Genomic DNA, 23,426 nt, shown 5'->3' with positions numbered 1-23,426 from the left:
GGCACAAAAAATTACGGTAAGTAATCATTAATTACAATTGCAATTCTAATTCTAATTCTAATGACGAGTGCAATTTTTCGTAATTTAATATCAATTGATATCAAGAAAATCACATCCATGTCATATTACTCGACGTTGATTCTTAATAATTTCGAAATATTTTTTGCAATATTGTCATTAAGAGATGAAAATCTTGGAAATGTTCTTGATAATATAATAAATGCTATAGAAATTTTATTCTCTATACGCATCCCTAAGATCCACATTTTATTTCGGTGTATATTATTGCGCGATGACGTGGTGCTTTAAATAGAAAGTCGATCGATTGGTACTGAAATATAACGCATTAAATTCAAAATGCATCGAAACGTTTCAACGACGAGTAAATTACTACTCTCATATGTGGATTATCGAATACGGGAAGTTTCCGTCTGTATATTGGACGCGATCCCTAAAATAAACGAGGATGATGTTGCAAGAGCATAACGAATGTATTCCGAGGCATATTGCGTTAATATGGAGAAGCAGGCGTAGATGTAAGTAAACTCGTGCCGCGAAATATGCAGGAAAGTCCCATCGCTTTCTATTGACGCTAATGAACTAAGGGTGGATGCGTACAATCATTCACAAATACAAAGATGCACACCATACACGATGACATTCGATACGTTTATGATTCCAAACGATGGCGCTCAAAATGCGAGAGTTAATGTTTTTTATTCCATAAAGTTATTATCGAGTCGTTTGAAATTTTTAGCACAATTCGGAAATCATAAAATGCGTTAATGGCAAACGGTTTCACGCATAAAAAATGCGTCCAAGAGATAAAATAAATTACTTTTTATATATTTTTATGCGATATAAAAATGATATATTTTTCACGATACTAAAAGGACATATTTAATATTATCGTTGTATATCAGAAAAGCACAAAGATGAATTGCCAAGACAAATATTGCCAATAAATAAGCGATACTGAAACGTTCGCGCGGTAAAAGCTAAATACGGAAAGTTCGCGGTAGATAATCAGCCCGTATGTTATAATTATCGCGTATTTGCTTTAACCATTATCTATTTCGCCTCGTGCATCACCTGCTCGGTTGAAACTGAAACGCGTGCACATTTATAATTATAACTTTTGTAGTACGCGATATTTTCCTCGCGTGTTACTAGTTGATAATTATTCATTGGTTCCTTCAACATAAATGAGATCGTTCGCCTTTATACTGGCCATTGGTGACTTTCTCCAAATAAAGTTTATAAAATGATAAATATACATATATAAACAAAAAAGAATTAATATATAATAAATAATAAGTAAATAAATAAATAATAAATATTCATATATAAACCAAAAGAAATAAATTACACAATTATACCGATACTATATATATTGTTTGCACAAACTTTAATTCTTTAATGGTAGAAAATTGTTGCGAGTCGTTTTTCTCGAAAATACATCCTATTCCTCGCGGTGAACCGCACAACTGTGAAAGCTACGAATCGCGTATTTACCTATGAAAAGGATCAAAGACACCTGAGGCGCCACACACGGCGGCGGTAACCTAAAACTTCCAACCCTGCCTCGTGCAGCATCGCGACAGACATGTCTTTGCATAAAAGATCCCTCGAGAGAGGGGTCCCTTTTCAGGCCTCGTTCAAGATCATCTTTCTATTGATGCATCGTCTCTATCTCGAAACGCACACAAAATTACGACGATAAATACACCGCGAAAAATCTGCGCGTACACACACGCAATATTTATTGTATGTATATTAGGAATGCATTGAAAATTTTTAAAATTTATCAGTTCTTTCACTAGTAATTAAATAATAAATTAATCGATTATTTGTTTTAAACGTAAACGACATTTATCGTTTCGCGAATTTGTCGTGCGACGATTTAAGAAATTGGAAGACGCGAAAATTAGCTCGTGAGCAGCGAAGCGTTGGTAATTCGCATGAAAAGTAGGATTGTTATCAAACATGGTGGGATGAATCAGGAATTTCCATACGTAATTGCAGCGATTATGGCTCCGAGCAACTGGTGCCATCGCGCCGTCCCTACTTACCCTACGCATAGCTCGACGAAAACGTATGCCACAGTTTCTCATTCCATTTTTTTTCGGATGCTTTACGCACATCATCAAAGGGGGTCTCGAGCGTTTAAAACGATATAAATTAGAGAGGTATTTACGGCAGATGCGGAGGTGGCAATATGGTTTCATAGAGAAACCACATCCAATGTGATTCCTCGCGAGAGATATTCTTCGAAAGAATATTCGCTCGCCAATTTAATCACGTTTGCAAATTTCGGTGTAAAAATTATTTAATTCGAAATCACGTAATTAGAAATAGCTCTAAACAGAGAACGAATAAGCGGAATGAGACAATTAATTTCTCGAAAAACCGTCGGGACCTCAGTTACATCGGTAGCGTGAAAACGCTTTACGCGGCACGCAATTTTTAGGCCATCCCTAAAAAAGAGCAATTATGTACAATCGTTATTTCCACAAATTGCGTCATGGCACGAGGGAATAAACGTATCGCGCAGGATCTATTCTTCCCTTCTGCCCCGCCCCGTCCTCCTCTCTCTATCGCCGTTCCCTGATCCAGGCTGCAATTATCACGGTGCGAAGAGAGGAGAAGAGAGGCAAAATGAGAGAATGTAGACCCGCGTTGCGTTAACCTCTATGATTCACCTCTTAATGCGGCTCCTTCTGTTCGATTATAAGAGGCACGAATTAAATGAATATGTACACGAAACTCGAGCTAACTCGATTTGCTTTCATTAGAGACGAGTTGCTAGTCTTATCTTTAGATGTAGTTCATTTCAATGATAAAATCAACGATGTGCTTATTACTACAAAAATTTGTTATAATTATACACTTTATTCATATTATATAAAGTACATGTACGTAATACGTGTGTGCACGCTTACACACAATTAAAACAAATGATATAATGCCAGAAGCAGTATCGTTTTATACTTAAAATCATAAGAAAAAAGCAAGAAAGAGAAACAAATTTTCAAGAGAGCGCTCTCGAAACTACCGAAAGGGTGGAACAAAAGAGGGCAATGGATATTGTTTGACGACGAGCACGATCCCAATGATCGGAAGTGGTGGTACAACGGAGGAACAACGGCGGAACTTAAGAAGAAGCGAAGAGGCCGCGACGAAACCTCAAACGCGCATCGAGCAGGGGCGCGTCATGACGGTTAAGCAAATTAGCGCCGGGCAGTGAATAAATTCTTCACGGTGAATGGAGACTGCTTGCCACTTCACGGGGGGTAGATTCATCGGCATATGGCCGGCCAAATTCCGGAACATCGAGCGTCATATCTCGCTCGTGAGGTCAGACGCGACAAAATAACGTAGCAGGGATATACGAGCATTATTAGCGAGCGATTATAGAGAAAGGCTATCGCGTTTCTGCCATCGTTCAAATCGCGTACATAGCAATCTGTCGTCTAGACAGCTGTTGATATACCGACGTCATAAATGCAGCGTCGAATATTGCGCGATGCGGTATTGGAATCATCGAATTAAATTCGTCAGAGACGAATCTCAGAAGCGATGCGTCATATACACATACTTCTTAATAATAAGAAGGATAAACGAATTAAGGGAGAATGGTCCGTCACACGGATCGTATTTTAAAGACCTAGCTGTAAATCTGCGGATTAGGATAGGTCTTTCAACTTCATCAATTAGTGTTCATCTCCAAGTGGAAATCTTAGATCCGCTGACGGAACGTACACGCGCGTTTGTTCCTAAATGTGTTCTTGCTCTTGAGATAGATACGTATAGAGTAATAGTACGTCATTTCGGCCTGGCTACCGCAAGATAAACATCTTAAACCGCGACCGGTACAAGCCGTCCGACTTGATGCAATTTCTCAGCCGAGCCGTTGCATCACCGGGCGACGACAGGGATCGCTTTGTGGCTTTGTACCGAGAAGACAATGGAGAACTATGACGGAGACGACCACGACGGAAGGGGCGTGTTTATGACACCCGCCGGATAAACGCTACTTGATGCGCAACCCTCGATTATTTAACCTCCAATGAATCGGTAATGCTGCGGACCTGGTGATGATCGACAAATCGAAAGATCGTATCGCGAATAACAGGAAAAGCAGAATACGATCAAATGCAGAGTTTAAAAAATGATGAGATTTTTAAACGACGAAATTTTTCTTCGTTTCGCGATATTGCGGAAAATCGACACGTATGCGCTGTCGTAGAAGCTCCAAGTTTCGCGGAATAATTTTAGGAAAGCAACGTCGGTAAATAGCAGCGGTAGGATAGTAATCGTCAATTAGAGAATATACACGACCACCCTTTGCGTTTCCTTTGTGGGTGTTACGTGTCGGGAAATTCCCTAGCAGGAGCAGTCAGTGGCAGAGCTTAACTGGCGGTGAATCTTCCCACACCAATCAAAGGGCACCCCTCGAACGTTCCCTCTCCGTTCGTGCTCCGTTCTCGCCCCCTCGTGATTCTCTCGGGAGTTATCTACCCCTGCTAAATGCGACGAGCGGGTGTGCGCGCGCGTACGCCTCTAAAAGCCCCTTAATTCCGTTCATTTGTACCGCTGGCATCCGTATCGAAGGTCAGCCGGAGAATTTCAGTCGCGATGTCCTTACCAGTCGTTCTCCCTGCGAATCAATCCGTCACTAATCTGCTTGTCCTTCGTTGACTATTGACTTTTCCTTTGTAATCCCGTCAACTATCTTTGGAAAATCGAAACTAACCGCTCGAAATATACATATTTAAAAATTGCACAGAAAGAGGCACGCGTATTATATTTATCCCGAAAAAATCGTGTCGCATTAAAAATAGTTTATCATCAAAGAACGTTAAAAGAAAAAGTAAAATTGGCAATTATTTGCACGATGCCGGACAAATGCGACTCTCGGAATGATTATTCGCGCTGTTTGCTATTCCATAAATTGTCCCGTACGGCTGTTAACAGTTTGTTAAAGCAGTAACGATTCGATTCGCGAGACACTCGAGTAGTACATTCACACGAGCGCACTCGAGGTCCGAGTAAAGAGAGCGCAGGATGTTTATGGGGTTGCTTTCGGACTGGTAGCGTATTGCTCCGCGCAGCATGGGGTATGTACGCGGCGCACCCGTATCCCCATGCTGTCAGTGAAGTGCACCCTCGCCGTAAGAATCGCTTATGTATATCCATGGGAAAAATATTGGTTTATTTGGACGCTCCGAAAGATGCGTTCGCTTATAACGTAGGCTTGCCGTTAAGCCTCATCGCCCATAATATACGTCCAATTATCCGTCAGACTATTTTCTTCGCGTTTAATTTAGAATTAAGACGTTTCTCCTTTCAAAAATTTTTTGTTTTCAAAATTTTGCATCGCATTTAGTATACAATTGCAATATTTTAATTACCGAGCGATTTCGATAACTATAATGAAATTGTCATTAAGACTAGTCTCCGTTAGGAAAGCACCGATAATTAATTGTCGAGGGACAATAGCATACATACGTGGCGATAATACGTATTTTTGAGGGACTATACCATAAAGTGACGTTTCCACGGCTAGATATGCGAATGGCACGAGCGATGCTTTTCGAAGGACATGCATGGCGGACACGTGTCCACTACGTCCGACACGTGGTCGCGTGCGCCAGGTGGTCTTTCCGCCGTCATGCATTACGTTGTTAAACGGCGATATCCTGATAACAGGCTGTACACCGATGAGCACCGTTCAGCAGAGTGACACTTTCTCGCAAATTATTATTTAGCAGATATATGATTTTCATATTGCTTAGAGAATCAAAATCCCTCTTTCGATTTAAAATTAAATTAGAATTAAATTTAGATTTTTTCTTCTGTCGCTTTCTTACAAATAATTTCATAGAATTACAAAATGTGTAATGAAATTTGTAAGTTTACAAAATATAAATTCTTATTGATTGTTTTAATTCTTTTAAATTCTCTCTCTTTGTAATTATCACATTGCGAATGTACAAGAATTATAAATTACAAGAATCATAAATTGTTTGGAATCGATCCGGGGATTTGGAAAAAATATCGTGAGAGGCTGCGAGAAGAAGGTCACCACGCGAAAACGAATGCTTTAATTGTACGATGTGGGCGGCTTGACGAGCCAATAAGGCATGACATGACTGATCAGTTTACCTCTTCTCCGTAAGCCGCGACACACACACACGCACGCACACTGCATTATTTCTCGACCAGATTTCCGCTACCTATCTTCCTATCTTTTCCGCAGAGTTCACACGAGTCAGCGGCGGCAACGGAGCGTCGCAAGGGGAGTGATACGTTATATAATAGGGGATGATTGCCATTTGACAAGCCCCTTTATGATGCTTTTAATACATCTCTGATAGAGATAGGGTTTCGCGGTAATAGCGGTTGAACTCTTTCAATCGCTATGATATTTCAAATATCATTACATTATTATACATAAAGATATATGTATTAAAAATGCAAAATAATCATAAATAATGGGATACTTCCAGACTATATATACATATATAATTTTTCAGCATTAACACATATTTTCACAATTGTATATGTGTTGATTGATATAGAATAAATAATTAATTTAAAAAATAAATAATCAATATTTTATTGTATTAAGAAGAAAATGCCACAAATCTCACACATTTTGTTAATATATACTCGTATCTCGTCGATAAGTTTATCACAATTTTTATAACATATAATATGCTCTCTCTCTCTCTCTCTCTCGGCTTAGATTTTATAAAAATTTCACGTCCTCAATAACTCGCTTAAGAATTAATTTATATTAAATTATATTATATATAGGTAAATTTTTATATTTTAAATTTATGTATATGTATATTGATTAAGTATTGAAAAGAAAATCTTTATATCGCGCGTGCTTTTTTCGCTAGACTTACTCCCATATAGAATTACAGGCAACCGTATTTACCACATCTTCTCTACAGAAATCTGCTCGATCTGTCAATGCGGAAGATAATCATTTCACTTTAATAGACTGCGATCGGCTATTCATAGAGCTGATGCGAATCAAGTCAAGCGTTCCTATTCAAAAAGGGCGCGTGCCAAAAGCGATGGAAAAATAAAAGGCTTCGATGGGTCTGATTCTTTAGAGATATTTCAGCTTTTCGAGAACCAATCATTTTCAGGACCTCTCATTCCGAGATGTGCGATGATGCGGTGACAATAATTTTTGAAAACTCAATGTTTGTTTGGTTTTCCAGTAACCTTTCAGTTTGAATTTAGTGTCTATCGCGAATAGCGTGGGTGTAACTTTCGAATTGATTTCGGTTTGTGTCAAAATTTCGAATCTTTTCGTATGATCGCACGTTTCCTGCTTTTCTTTGTCGAAATGTAGCTCGTGCCTATATTTAAAGGAAGAATGCCCACGATCCATCATGAGAATGCTTGTTAGAGGCTATTGTCGTTCTCAAGGATGTTACAAATACAAACGTTGCACTCTTGCACATTTGATTTTGTGCTGTACTCAATGTATCATTAATAATTATTGTGTTTACCAACAAGCGTTTTAATAATTTTTTAATTTCTCAATAAAATATAGATAAAATGTAAATTTTGTCATATGAATGTAAAATTATAAATGTGCTTGGGCAATTAGTTGAAATAGAATTATGTTAAAGATATTAATGACTCTCTCGCATCGGACATGCCAATTTATAAAATTCCGATTATGATTATTAAATTAAGAAGTCATTTGTAAATCGATTCTCAACGGTTACAAGCACATCATCGATCGGATCCCTCGCGCTGAAAGGATTACAAAATTGATTATTGACACTAGGGGTTGGTTAGTCTTAGTTGGCTCCCCTTTCGCGTCTGGTGACACCCTATATGTTTGAACACATTTGTTGATAACCCCTTTTGCGATACCCATCGTATAAAGTTACAGGGATTTACAAAGTACAAATAGAAGAAGTACCTTCTGCCGGCTCCGAGACTTTGGAATGCAATTTTGTGGAATAATATATTCTAGCTAATATATTTAACATTTCGATATTCCACGATGTGTCCACGTATTTAATAAAACTGACGAGTAGCGATCGTTGGCCTCCAAAAAGCCCCGCAAAAGGGGTGATTTTTAAAAAATTTTGAAATTTATATCAACTGCGCGTGCCTAGCTTCCGTTGTGGCGGATCTTCCCCGCAGGATACCAACATAAAGGGTCGAACAATGTTTTAATTTATGCGCAAACTATTGCGTCGTAATGTCCGCGTGCATCCGAATAAAACGACGAAAGAGACTATTTTTAATAGTAGGATTAGTATTTTATGAATGGCCTATCTTAAATCATTATATTTATTATATAAGAATATTATATTATATATAATATAATAATATCTCTATAATGTTACTTAATATTGTTACTTTATTGTGTAATTCATACTCAAGATGTCATTTATATCACACAATGTAAAGGATCGAAGAATGTTTTTAATTTATGCACAAATTATTACTAATACAGTTTAATAATTAAATCTTAGTGAAGCTAGTCCATAAATAAATATTGAGTTATCACTCATTATTATTATATCATAAGTATTAGAGAATTAATTATATCATAACATGTTTTTGCATAGACATGTATTTACATTAGATATATTTTGATCTGCTTTACCTCTGCGTCTATTCTTCCCCGCCCTTCCACTCTTCCTCTTTTTCTTAAAAAAAATAAACCAAGGAATAAAGGAAAAGAAAAACACACAGTCGGAATCGAAAAATCAAAGATCCTAGGCACGATAGTTGACCTATAAAATAGACTTATAACCATGAAATAACATGTACATGTCTATCGTGAATCGTGAATTTGCAGCTGAGTGCATACGGGTGCCCTAATGAAAGTCTGTGGGGCACCATGAAATTCATCTAAAAAAATGTAGAATGGTGACCTATGTGAGACGAGAGACAGGTAAGAAGTGTATAAATGCTCCCGTATAGTGGAAAGATTCGACTGGACGATAAAAACGAGACATTTTTCCTGCCTTTCTCGTCGCTCTGCGCGAGAACGGGCGCGTTCTTCGAGGCTAATTTAAATCAATTTAACCTACTACCCCCTGGCTTATAAACAAGGCTCAATTGGCACACAATGAGAAGCCGGGAGTCCTTTGGCCGAAGGGAAACTAACACACGCGGCACTTAAATCTTAAAACTTCCTACATCTCTTCTACATCGTCCAAAAAACAAACTGAAGAAAATATTTGAAATGACAATCCAAATGGCACTTGATTCATTTTATACGATATGACATTATTCAATAAGAGCATTCTCTTCTTTTCAATTGTACTAACCATTAAGTATTTGTTAATTAAATATTATTTATGTCGAGATGTTTGTCATACTAGAATCTTATTCCCATCGATACTAGATAAGATTTCCGATACAATGTAATAAATGTGGGAAAACAAAGAGATTACGATGAGGGGTGCAGGTATTATTCGTGTGAACCACGGACCTGTTTATACCAATTACGTAATTAAATGGAAGCAGAGGTCACGAATTAAGGATAATTTTTTATATATAAACCATTTCAGGCACTTTAGAAAAATGTTCTGCAATATTCGAAAAATCATGAAAGTTTTTTAGAAATTTGTCTTAAATTGTAATGAGAGAACCCTTTCTTAATTCTTTTTCACGCATTTCTTGCTAATGTGAAAAATGATTAGCTAACGATTATGAAAACTCCTCGCTGTGACTCGAGGACCTAAGAATATGTCACGAAACAATAAGGATACATTAGGAGGGATGGTTTTTTTTCAATCTGAAGGGCGCGTTTTCAGGGGTGACATCGGTTGAACGCGAGTACAATAGATATCAGCTTTTTTTGAGAACACATTATGAAGACTACAATGTTTTCATAGCTTCCGTCGGCGGAAATCGCTGTCCAAGACAAAAACAAAATGCAAAGTAAGCGATAAGCAAGTATTGTGTCCATATGGATGATTCTTTCCTTGTAAATTAATTTCTCAATATTTATCGACCAATTAATTCTAATGAAACGCGTTGTAATATAATAAACATGATTTCGCGTCTGTGTATATTGTAGAAATGCAATCTCGACTGCCGGATGAATTTGTAATCCTAACCGATTTACAAAGCAGCAGGAGGATTGACTCATGCTGAATGGATTATGGAGTTCACGTCAGATCAGATCTCGATCCCAGAAGGCAGCATCGCTTTGAAAAACCGGAAGCAGCCGGCACGAGCCTAGAGACGTGAGCTGGTTGCCGACGTTGTTCTCATCATCTGGCTTTCAGAGTCGCTGAACAGAGCGATCGTCGAAAATGTAAATGAAAGTGCATCAAAGTACGAGTTTGTGAGAAAGATGTAAAAAAATCTTATATATATGAACGAAATTGTTTAGTTTGATGGAAAAGTAATAAATATATATCATTTAACCGATCAAAATTATTCGTGTAAATATATTGAAGAATTAGAAACCGTTGAATATAAATATTATATTTAAGTATGTACGTATGTTACAGTTGACAGGTGACGGAATATTTAAAAGTCTAAAAGAGGGGAAATCTCTCCTCCTACATGTTGCTGGCTGGGACACGCGACTCGCATTGTATGCAAATGCGAGGCAGATGTACGGATAAGCCCGAAAATTTGTCCTTTTTCATATTATTCTACAAACTGCCATTTGGCAATTACTTATAAAATTAACTCGAGTATGAAAAGTATAAAAAACTGAGCAAAGGAGAAAATATAAAGAGCAAAATAAAGAAATAAAAATTTAATACCTTATTATGACTGTGTGTCTTGTCGACTTGCTAAATGAATTGACATTGTATTTTTATTAAATATAAATATATGAATATGCATGCGTGTAATGAGTGTATTCATAAATATTCGTACATACGTATGTATGTATATATATGTACGTGTAGAAGGTATTAAAAGCTCATTCTTCTTCCATGCAATAAAGAACATTTCACAAAGTGACAAGGCGAATTAATAGCTTGTCAGAAAGAACTGGTAAAAAATACTAATGGGCACGATCTTTTCTTTCTTTCATAATAATTCACAATAATTGTCTCGGGAAACTTGACGAGAGAAGAGAGAGGAAGGGCGGTCGCGCGATCTCACGGCGCGTTTATTACGTAGAAACTAGGGAGCATAACATAACGTCGGAGAGATAGTGTCATGCACAGGAACGCATTCGCCGGTACACGCTCAGTACCTGTGTGCAAGTAACCAGAGTGTACTGTCACGGAGGCGTACAATAGGCCAGTTTCGGGACAATAGCGGAGGCCGACAATCAAATCAGTCCGCTATCAGCCACCCCAACCCATCAACGTTTATCCTTTGATCCGCTCAGTCGTTTGCTCGCTCGCTCACTCACTCGCAGGGCAGCAAACATTCCTGATTGCACACTCTCTGTATTTAAACAGCCTCGAACTGTCTCTCTCTCTCTCCCTCTAACCCCGTCACTACCCTCTGCCGTTTCTCCTCGTCTGATTTCCCGGTCCTTCCATGTTTAATGGATCTACAGGAGAGAGAGAGAGAAAGAAAGAGAGAGAGAGAAAGAGAGAGAGAGAGAGAGGGGGGAGGAAATAAGGAACCGTCATTCGGTACAAAATATAAGTTCTAGGACTTTACAATCTTCAGAATCAAATCAATCAAAAAGCTTACTGTAAATTCCGCCTAAAAATTTAAATTTTTTTAAAATTAACACATACATATACAATGTGGCTAATATTTTTTTACATTTTACCTTCTTTCGTATCTTTTGATATTAATATCTATTTATATTCATTAATAGGTAATATCGAAAAAAAATAAGATCATTAAAAACTCGGCGACAAATTTGCTCACTTTTGTCCTAGTATAAAAAATTTATATAAAAAATTAAAGTGCGTAAGCTCAAATAGAAGCTCAATATGCATCTGTGTGCACGTGGTAGGAAGTAAAGCTAAAGACATCGCTATACACACGTGTCAGAATACGCGATCAAATCGCACGTGCGAGCAAAGTGCGGAAGTCGATTGTCGCATACGATAAACCTCATATGAATAAAGTAGAGTATAAAAAAAATGGACATTGTTATAAAGCATGCCGAAAATTTAATCGACAAGAATAGAAATTTAAAAAATTTCTTTTTATACTATCTAACTGTGAAACAAGGATTCTGAAAGCAACTTGACATGATTATATTATTATGTAATTTACATACAACTAGAAAACAAATGATAAAGATTGTAGAATGCATGCTTGCGCAATGTATATAGGAAGACTAAACAACGTCTATCTTTGGAAAAGTTGCAGCGATACATTCGCATAGAGTATGTCTATCGTAAGTTCTCTTTCCGGGTTGAAATCGCAACTTTACAATTCCGAGGACGCGTTCACCTCGACAGATATGTTTGCGTCGTGGGTTCGAGTTCGATCGAAGCGTAACGGGCCGTTTCTTGGATGCGGGTACCTGGGGTTGGAAGAGGCAAAGGGAAGGTAGAAAATAGGAGGTTCCTGCGAGGAACACCCTCTTGCCAGCTGATTATCGATGAACTAAGGCATCGTCATACGATTAATCAATTAACATGCAATTTTTTCATGATATCGATAATTTCGTTTACCTATATTAAAAAATAAGTATTGATATTAAACTATTAAAACACATGACATTTACCAAAAACATATAAAATAATTTTCCTATAATTAATAACTCATAATAGTAATCAATTAATCAATTTGTAATCATCGTCACATTTGTCATATATCCGTAAACTTAAATATAGTATAATATGAATAAGAAAAGAAAAGTCTATGATATCGGTAATTTTCGACATCTATATTAAAAAATAAATATTGTCTAATAGATTATTTAAACATGAAATATTTATCAAATTTTAAACATGATCTTTATCAATCTTTTCATTTTCTCAAAAATAATTCTGTCTTTTGAATATTTAAGATTTCTCTCAGATTCCAAATCAGAAATATAACAGAAATGGAGTTTTTAAAAACGACTAATTTCGATTACTTTCCAATGATAATTTTGATATATCACTGAACGGTGGAATTTTGGACCACGATGTTTGGCAGAAATCTCGTTGCCACAGGGAGGAACCTCTAGTGATCGATTCCTCCGTAGGTTGCGAGAGGGGTTGTTATCGTCGATTAGGCACCCTCGAAAGGGAAACAGCCGGCGATTGGTTAGCCACGACCACTCCCATAGGCGGTGCCTGCCGACATATGGTGGCAACCAAGATATACTCGCATTTTGCTGGGCACAATGTGCCTGGCGTCCAGCTAGTTTGCACCATGGTAGAGTTGCCTCACCAGTTCACACAGCGACGTTGCGCTGCACGCATCGGCACGGACCCGTTCATCTTAGAGCAAACGTCAAAATCTATCAATTATTTCGCGAACATCCACAAAAATCTCGACTGATTTACTTTTCACTAAGAAAGTTTGAAAATTATCCTGAGAAGCGGCAACATGAACCTACAAACTTTAATAAATTGGTCGACTGTCAACATGATAGATTTTGAACAACTGATTGTTTTCCATGAAATCGAAATGTCCAAAGACTTTGATTCGCTCCAAAAAATTGTGTCTAGGTCATAGTGAAATGCAGAATTAGCTCGTGCTTCATCCGTGACCGAAAGGTGGTGTATTCCGCGATTGTGATAAAGGAACGTTCATAAGTGATCGCGAATAGTTTATCGTGTGACTGGCTATCAAAGCACCGAGACATCAATTATACGAAAGAGCATCGACTATGGTAGTTTTGTAAGTATCCATAATTGGTCTTATAGATTAAGAGTTTTTATTAATCAAATGAAAGTAACAATGTATTTTAAATTTATATTTGTTGTATAATAAAATTATAGTTATAATTGTAAAATATATGCTGGGTTATACTTTTCCGCAATTTAAATTAAGACTAAAGCTAATAAGATATTAAATTTTTTGTAATAGTTTGATAAATATAAAGAATATCGATAATTATCGTATTTTGTTATTAATTTCTTTTATTTCGGGGAAGGGGAGAGAGAGAGAGAGAGAAATGCTAGTATCTAATCAATGAGTGTTTTGCGAGTCTCCTATTGGTAGCGTGGGCGTATCACGAAACTTGATTGGACGCAAGGTGTTCTATAAACCTTCTCGTTTACACATGCGCGTTTTATCAAATCATGTACGAATGTGCAAAAGTTGCGCTTCTTCGATGCTTATCATTTTACTAAAAGTGTTCTTTATAATAATTTTTAATAATAATAATTTTAATACTCTCACTTTTTTTAAATAATTCATATTTTCGAAAAATATAACGATGATTAAACAACAAAAATCTTTAAAATATTTTAGAAATAATGGTTAGAAAATCGATGTAATAAAAATACAAGGATACTATTTCCAAAAGCAAATAAAATATTCTTAATTGAATAATTATTAGCAATAAATTGTCTAAGATAGGCTCCCGAGCCCTACGTTTATTCTACTAGTCAAGGTAAAAGGAATAGTCAAGGATTCTAAATCAGAGAGAAGATAGTCGTCTTCGTGAAAACTCGATTAAGAATGTATTGCCGCCTCGCCATTGATCACAGGCCAACACCTCAAAGACAGATTAAACGAATGTAAAACGCGATCCCCTTTTATCTCGAATCTCAAGAACGTTCTCTTCCTGTCCGCTGCTTCGAAAGACCCTTTGAACCCGCGGTCCCCTTCGCGAGCTCCTTTTCCCTTCTTGTGAATCCTTTTATATTCGGCGGCAGCCGAATGGAAGCTGACAGTTTATTCGCGGTAGTTTAATTTAACGATATTAGCTAACAGGGAACAATTTTGAATGTCAGATTTCGCCCAAATTTTCTACTATATACTTTTGGAAGGAATCTCATGATTTATTATGGCTGATATCATCGTAAGAAATGTACGAAAAATATATAATTAATCTCTCTCGATATCGGGTTAAAAAATCAAAAATCTTATTTCATCAAAATCTTATTTCAAATTTTTGCGTGACATTCTCAAAAATTTGCGAGCTTAATGTTATAAATTCAATATATTCATCAATAACGTAACATTGTAAATTTAGTATTGCGAACAAATATCCTACGGTCATAAAACGACTCACGTGCTTCCCTAAATTTGGCGTCAAACTAATTTTATCTGCGTCGTTCTTGCTCTTGTCGGCCATTTGTTCGCCTTTTCTCTCAAAATCAGCGTGGTTTGCTCTGGAATGATGCACGGGAATCGATAGAAAGACAGATTTGCAAAAATCCAACCCGACCGGTTTTCTTTAGTTCTATCGCATTTCATTGAGTTGTGACGCGTTTTATTAAGCTTTTTGCACTATCTCTCGCAATTCTATTATTCAAAATTATGCGTAAAGACTTTGTGTTAATAAATAAATACTGCTAGAGTTGATATTGTATAAATAAAAAAACTAAACGTAAATAGCGCATAACTGGTTTCATCGATCTGATTGATTAATTTTTAAAGTATTTTAAAAAGTTGTTAAAAATATTGTTCTTCGAATTACATATATATATTTCTATTCTTAAAGAAATTGTAGAATATTTTAAGTTTAATTACGAGTAATTATGAGTTTTTCACACAAACACATATACGTATACAATATATACACATAGATCTTTTATATACTTCTTAAATCGGTTAAAAAATATTTTTCGCCTCATTTTCGTCTTTTGGTTTTCTATCTTATTATTATTATATAATGAGTATATCACACAATGTAAATTTAAATACAATCTATTTTACATATCCTATCGTCTGAGCTAAACAAACATTTAAAAAAATAAGTATAAAATTAATTCAAGTAAGTAGAATTTTGATTTTAATGTGAAAAATTACCATAACATTCTTAATGCTACGTGATTTTTCTCGAGTAGTCTATAGTTGGAAATATTTTTTATGAAAAGCAAAGAAAAACCGAAAAACAAAAATGAAAAATTAATAAAAACACGATTAAAAAAAACCGATTGAAATTATATCGCTTACCAAACATTGTTATTTCTATTTTTCATTTTTGATTCAGACGAGAAAAAGTTTTATTCTTTTTCTTAGCGATGAGCTATATATGTAATATTTGTATGTTTCTGAAGGTTCATTTAAGATTTATCGTAATAATTAACTGTTCTTATTCTTGGATAAAATGGCGCGAGAAAATATCTTTGTGAATTTTTTATTTATAATACAATATAAGTATCGACGTGATGTTTCCGGATAACGACAAGAGTAATAACTTGAATAAAAAAACGGAGAATTAACTCGTTTAGAAACGCGAGATTAACTCGCAAGCTAATCTCGCGGAAAGATCCAAACGCAGGGAGAAGACAGAAACACAGACAGTAACGAACGAAGAAAAGAGAGGAGAGACAGAAAATGAGAGAGAAATCAGGAGAGATAGGAGGAAACGAGAAATGAGAGAGGCAAAGAAGGAAAGAAGAACGAACGAAGACGGACCGAGAAATTTCTTCCTTTTCAGTATGCCCTTCGTGATATTTTAGTGGCCTTGTCGTGACGCGTATCTGCTTTAATATCTGAAATTCTCAACGCACCCATACCATCGAGAAAGAGCGACGAAGACGTTTTTTCTTTCCTTCTCTCTTTCTCTTTCGCCTCTTTTTATCTCTTTCTCTCGGAGATCACGGTACTCCAGGATGCACGCGTATGTTCACGCGCGTGTGCGTACGTCTTCGACTCTGGACAATCTTGGCGCACCATCGTCCGCCGATGTATCATCTTACTTGGAGCTAAAGGCGATGACTTTATCACCGATCCGGGCAATCATTCACCTAAGCTCGCTCTTTTCTCCGTTAGCGCTGTCCTCGTCTTCCCTCTCGTGCCCTTTAGCTCAATTTTACACCGTTCCGAGGGCAAAAGCGAAAGAGAGAGAGAGAGAAACAAGTGTTGACGTAATGTACAATAAACACGCGTTTGCTTTTCCTCGCTATGCATAACGAAACATCGATAAAGAATGTTGGAATTATAATAAAAAGCTGCCGCTCTTTTTTAAGCAATAATCATCGATTAATAAATCATGAGAATTGATATATCATTTGAACTGATTGTGAGATGTATGCGACTGTCACTGCACATTATTTTAAATTATTTTTCTAATAATTAATTAAAATCGATACTCTTCTCTTCGAATTTATTTAGGTGAAATATTTCATGCATGATCGATATACATAAAAAATGTGACATTTGTGTAAAATTTTTTAAATGAATAGAATACGCGCGCGTGAATAAAAGAGAGAGTTAATATTAAAGATATGTAAAATATATATATACAAGCGCGCGATAATATATAATAAAAAAAAGTCAATTCCTAGTTGTTTCTATATCATTATAGATAGTGATGCGAGTAATTGCTATTGAAAATCTGAAATATTTCAATAATATATATAAAACATCGAACTGACACGTTGTCATATCGAGTTAAAAAGTATATTAGTAAACACATGCTTTACGCAATTAGCGGTCGCTATAATTGTGGTAATTAAAACCGCGGTTTTCTAGCACTCATCGCATCAGCGTAAAAAAGATTCACGAGATGGTTCGCGTTGTTGAGGACAGGACCTCCGAGCGATGAAGCGTTCCCGAGTAGATGTTTCAGGATTATTAACGTTCAAACGCGATTTGCGATGGGAATGATGTGTGTATACATCCGACGCGTAACTTGTGCTAATCCCATAGAAAAAATTCGCGGAAACCAATCCGCAATGTCTCGTAATCCCCGATAAATATACGTGACAAGTAAATTAGTCCGATTGCAAATTTGGGGATCGACAAACTAATGCCGAAAGACTCGAGCAAATCGCACTCGCTATGTGTATATGTCAATATGTCTTTTATTACTCAAAGTAAAGTAAATATTATTTGTTGTAATTAAATTATTTTATTTTTGCATAGTATTTTAAATCTCAGTAAATACATATTTTTGCGAAAAAGCGACACAAACGATTTCATCAATACCATTCAAACTATTTACGATAATCGGTATCTATCTCTCATTAACCATGCATGTTACTTTGTGCAATTTCATTGACTTTTTCATAGTTTTTTAAGATTGTAATGTTTTTAAAAAATCTGTTTGATTTACTTGTGTGAATATCATTGTACACTCGGATAACTTTTTGGCGAGTAATTTTCGCATATGTCGTCACAGATTATAAACGCAGACTTTTTAATGCCAACGAGAAAAAGATAGAAACTGGTTTGCGAGTTGACGCAAAGAAAAATACTAATTGTAAGAGAATTTATAAACAGTTTCATATGTATGTATATATATATATTTTTTTATTTGGCATTTTGTTTGCAAAATCGGATGACAAAAGCGACGAATTAACCGAATATTCATTATTATTAATATACGCGATGGAATTAGTTTATTGCCGATGCTTTTTCACACTATTCTTTTCACAAGGATCAATGTTAAATCTTTGTAAAAAAATTAGTATTAAAAGGATGATTTTTTGAATAAAGATGAAATAAGAAACTAGAATTTACAAATAAAGGAGAAAATTTTTGTCGCAATTCCCTATTATTATCGATTGGAACATATAAATTTGATAAATACAATATCTGTATTAGATAGAACATATCGGATGCAATGAATCTTCTGAATGAATTACTGGCAAATATAGATGCATGATCGCATACAAGTTGAAATTTTAGAAATAGTTTTTTATATAAAAAACCGATCTTTTCGATTGTAATATAAAGATATGAGTTCTGAAAAGACGCTTCACGTCATGTTATGCTATCCATGAACTTCCACAAGTTTCACGTTGTTAGATACGGCTATGTACATACCACAAGTTAAGATTGTATCCTGCAGTTGACAGCCACAATCACAATTGCGTGTTGTTTAATTAATTCTTGGATTATAGAACAACAATTAAACCACAATTTAATCTTAAGAAGCAAAAAGAACTGTAGAATTTCAAGATCCGTCGCAACAGTTCAATTCGCATTTGTAAAATATAAATGTCAATTTGCTAAAGTAATACGATAGTAGTCGATATAAAAAATTGTAAGGTTTAAAGAAATAAAATTACAAAACATACAAGTGCTTCATCTTCATGTTCAGGGGTATAAATTTCATTCTATCTTTGTAGAAGTCGCGTGGGGTCGCCGACGATGTCAGCGACTGTCGCCGGCAATCAACAACAACATCCTCATCAAGAATGGGACATAAACGATTCGAACGTACCGAGGGTAAGTCTCTTTTTTCAATGTTTCAATGTTTCAATGTGGTGTTTATGATCGAGATGAGTCGCGTCGCGCGAAATATTCATTTTTTAAGGCAAACGCTCGAATTGAAAAATTCAAAGAAAATTGGATAAAAATCAAGTAGTATCCTTAAAATGTCAAAAATGAAATTTTACGTCAGGTAGTAGAATATGATCCTTGGTGCGAATGGGCGGATGGACACGTGAGGAGAGTCTACGGACCAGATTGCGAAGAAGCGAGAAGACACGCCTCTGGCTGGGCAATGAGAAACACCAACAATCATAATGTGAGCATCCTTAAGAAGAGTTGCTTGGGCGTTCTGGTATGCTCTCAGGAGTGCGTACTGCCCGGTGGTGGAAGGGTTCACCTCCGACCGGCGATTTGCGATAAGGTAAAAAACGAACGGAACGATAAATTTCAATCTCGATCCGATAATAGATGTACAATGTGTCGCGCGATAGTTGCACAAATTCGCGCGCTATTATTCTTATTTTATTTCGCGATTCAAAACTTTACCCGCTCGTTCGCGACTCATCATGTTTACAAATATCTGAGGAAATATACTGTATCTGTAATTTATTTGCGCGGCTCTATTTCGCATGATTAAACAGCACTGTGCATCAAAATTTTCCAATTAAAGTATTAAGCGCGCATCGAGAGAATATAATAATAATATATACATATAAAATATCGAATTTTTGATATCCTCGTAATTTACTTTGACTCTTCCAGGCGAGAAAGAAACAACAGGGCAAACCGTGCCCCAATAGACAGTGCACCGGTCGTTTAGAGATATTGTCGTGTCGTGGACATTGCGGTTATCCCGTGACGCATTTTTGGCGACACACGGAGCACGCGATCTTTTTTCAAGCCAAAGGTCAGCACGATCATCCACGACCGGAAGCCAAGTCCACATCTGAGGCGAGAAGAAGCGTGGGTGCCGGCAGAAGGGTCAGAGGGCTGGCGGTTCTTTTGGCTAGAGAGACCGCCCTAAGCTCCAAGGTAATTTGCAAGGCATTTCGCGCGTTTGATCGCGAAATTAATTCGAAAGTAGAAAAATTCGTAATTCCTTTTTATCAATATACCGATTAAAATCTCGCGGACGATGATATTTTCTTCAATTATATCGGTCGATAAATAGTTATTTCGACTTGCGTTGTCGTTTAATTTACAACACAATCGGTATATATGAAACACATTAGTTACATTCGAAAATAATTTAACTACAAACGAAAAAAATGACTTACTGCAACAAAGAAATTCCGTTCTCATACTGCAATCACCGGCCACACCTTCCTACAATCAATAAAAAAAAAGATAAATTACGATTAAAATATATATAAGCGAATTATATCACATTAATTATATACATGTTTCATTGCAGTTAATGTCACTAAGAGGAACTAAAAGACCGAGCACGGATACACTTGAGCAGCCATCGAGAACAACGCAGCCACCACCATTAATTTCTGACAAAGGTTACTATTTCAATAACTTTTAATCAAAAGTGAAGAATGTACATGACATTGGCGTCATTAATTTAGATGTGTAAATATATATATATAAAAGGCAGGAAACTTTCACAAAGTGAGATGCATGCTCGCAAGATGGCACTAACCATCACACATTGAAATATAATTAAAAATATAGAATTAGAAAAATACATTTATTACATATATATGTGTATATATATATATACACACACATATACATATATATGCATTTATATGTGAAACTTTACATTTGAATTTAATTTGAATTTTGCAAGCAAATAATCAATTACCAAATGTTGTCGCTTTCTTAATGACTCCATTCCGCCAACAGCAGATTGATGACTCATATTCGCATTAAAGATGCAAAATATACCGTTTCGTAGATGTAAATGTTAATTTTAAAATTGTTCGATACTTGATTTTGCGACACTTTTGACACTTGTTACACGTACGATACCAAAATATGAATACGATATTCGAAACTTGTAACCTCGATATTTACGTCGCTAGCGAATGGAGCTAATTTTTACGAAAATCAAGTATGCATATATATATCGTTGAAAAACTATTAGACTATTTAACACATTTCACTACCGAATGGAATTTTTCATTATTTGTGCAAATCACCATTTATTTACTTTAAATAACAGGGGAAAATAAACTTTAAAAATCACTGCATTTTTCCAAAGCGTTAGCGAATATGTCAAGCGCGCGAATACCACCGCAAATACTACGTCACGTACAAGCCGCCATTTCAAGTATGTTCGGAAATCTTACTCGTAAAGTAAAGTAACGTTTAATCGACCAATCAAAATAAAGAAATTTTTGCTTCTTGTGTCCTGATTAGTCAATTAAATACTATTCTACTGCACGGTAGAATTTTGAAACGCACCCTCAACTACAGCTTATGATTGGCCAGCTTTTATGTATTTCAAAAATTACTGCTATAAATGTAAAAAAAAATCACAATCCTTTTTCACTTGATTCCTTGTAATTTTTCTCGCTATAACGATCCTTATTAAATTCGTATCAAACTTTAGGACCCGTTAAATTTTCGTAGATCTTGAGTGTAATAAGAATACTTTTACCAACACGCGAGAAATGAAGTATCCTTTTGCCAATTACCAATAATTGCAAGGAATATATAGCAAAAATCATATAAACCTTTCTTTCTTCCGTTGTAGGATATTCATGCTCCTGTCCACCCTTCGAGTGCATATGTTCGCTACAAACTAACGTACCATCCTACCCGCAGTCTCATCATCATCAGACAACGGTATATTCTCAACAATTGTCCTCTACAGACGGATCCTATTGGATGCAGAACGCTCCGCCGCAGGAAGACACTGTTGGTTACTCTCTGCCGAATCAGGTTTCCCAGGAGGTTTACGGCGATTTTCCACGCGATCCCTTTACAGGCGATCTTTTTCAACCGGAAGAAATCTTTCAATTGGATCAACCATTAAGACCGGATTTTTCTGCAAATCCCCAGGATACGGCTCGTTCACCACCGACTCTACTCGATCTCGGCAGCGGTACCATCAAATACGAGATAAAGCAGCACGATCAAACTTATTGGAATCAGTTTCTTAGCGAAGATTCCAGCAGCAGCCATTTAAGTTTGTCCCAGGATGAAAGGTTCCATTTTACCGGTTTCGAACCTGAGAAAGTTTCCAATGGGTTTTCGTCTAAAAAAACGATGCACCATTACGTTCTGCAAGAAAAGAGTCAAAATCAACCTGTAAACGATACTCTAAATTATCAGAGCTATTCTAGATCGCAAAGTCAAAAAAATTTCATCGAAGGAAGCACAAAGGACGAACAAGAACAGTCTTATTGGTCTCAGAATCAACAAGACAACAGATTACATTTGGAAAGTTTTGAAGTCAAGGATGAAGATCTGTTGGCCTCGCGCAGAGAAGTCGAGTGCTACAAGAACAATTGTCAATCCCCGATTATAAGTAGAATGGAATATAATCTCTATCAGAGGCCCAAGAACGAGGATCAGCCCGATGCGGCACGACGTAATTGCAACTCCGAACAAGATAAACCGTATGCCTTCGATGGATATCATCATATGTTTGAGCACGCTGATAGCAAGAATCAATCGCACAATCGCGTCGTTCATCAGAACTCGTCTAGACTAAATTTGGATGAGAGACTTCAAGGTAATTATGACAATCAGGAGGCTCCGGAAATCGTAGAGAGGCTATTCCATAATTCCGGCGTGACGGAAACGTCCGTCCGCTCTCAAAACAGTCCCGAGACTTACTTCTATCCCAGCAACGACCGTTGCCATTATACTTGCGAGATCGTTGAGCGGATGCCACAGATGGCGAGTGCCGGACCAGCTCACGGGACCGTCAACAATTACGGCGATCAGATTGCCGCCGACTTAGATTTGCCACCTTTCGTGGATTACACTCTAGTCGGGATGCTATGCAGTTCCGCGGATGAGGATACGTCGAATCTATTACCTTCGGGATGTCTCCAAGACTCGCACAGCTATACTCCTCATCATTAGAATACAGTACATCCGCCGCCGTTACTCGATATATTATACATATTTGTATTGTACAAATAAATATATAACATAGCGTTGCCAGTCTTTCTCTCTCTCTCTCTCTCTCGCTCTCTTTTTCTCTTGGAGATAGTAGACTCGGTCATTTGCTTCTTGTAATCAATTTACATTTC

The 23,426-nt window shown here is 36.6% G+C and overlaps 2 protein-coding genes across 6 annotated transcripts in view; one reads left to right on the top strand and one right to left on the bottom strand.

The window, feature by feature from the left end:
* Mei-w68 (meiotic W68) overlaps positions 1-23,417 on the bottom strand; it is a 39,995-nt gene extending 16,578 nt beyond the window's left edge. For 2 of the 5 annotated variants that reach the window (XM_083101523.1, XM_083101520.1), the window contains exons 1-2: positions 21,023-23,417; positions 20,487-20,535 (exon numbers count right to left, since the gene is read on the bottom strand). In XM_083101523.1, coding sequence (XP_082957649.1) covers positions 20,487-20,535; positions 21,023-21,079 — 106 coding nt within the window. In that variant the 5' untranslated portion in view covers positions 21,080-23,417. Of the gene's footprint in view, positions 1-15,112; positions 15,213-20,486; positions 20,536-20,609; positions 20,779-21,022 lie in introns of those variants that run through there. The other 3 variants (XM_083101524.1, XM_083101521.1, XM_083101525.1) reach the window with 3 other exon arrangements.
* On the top strand, positions 13,292-23,391 carry LOC145972708 (transcription factor glial cells missing). The gene is made up of 6 exons (XM_083101519.1): positions 13,292-13,770; positions 19,125-19,224; positions 19,400-19,630; positions 19,972-20,241; positions 20,624-20,717; positions 21,917-23,391. Exons 1-6 carry the CDS (start codon positions 13,760-13,762, stop codon positions 23,254-23,256), a joined length of 2,046 nt encoding a protein of 681 aa, XP_082957645.1. The 5' UTR covers positions 13,292-13,759; the 3' UTR covers positions 23,257-23,391.
* Positions 23,418-23,426: the final 9 nt, after the last annotated feature.

Source organism: Camponotus vicinus, unplaced genomic scaffold (assembly GCF_025532165.1).
Source record: "Camponotus vicinus isolate PSW18456_S1 unplaced genomic scaffold, iyCamVici1.0 SCAF_6, whole genome shotgun sequence".
Lineage (NCBI taxonomy): Eukaryota > Metazoa > Arthropoda > Insecta > Hymenoptera > Formicidae > Camponotus > Camponotus vicinus.
This window is presented reverse-complemented; position numbering and strand designations above follow the sequence as displayed.

What these genes read in the sequence shown, in the direction of transcription:
- LOC145972708 (XM_083101519.1), top strand. An exon ending in GACCGGCGATTTGCGATAAG is followed by an intron (nt 19,631 to 19,971) that starts GTAAAAAACGAA and finishes TGACTCTTCCAG; the next exon opens with GCGAGAAAGAAACAACAGGG. An exon ending in ACCATTAATTTCTGACAAAG is followed by an intron (nt 20,718 to 21,916) that starts GTTACTATTTCA and finishes CTTCCGTTGTAG; the next exon opens with GATATTCATGCTCCTGTCCA.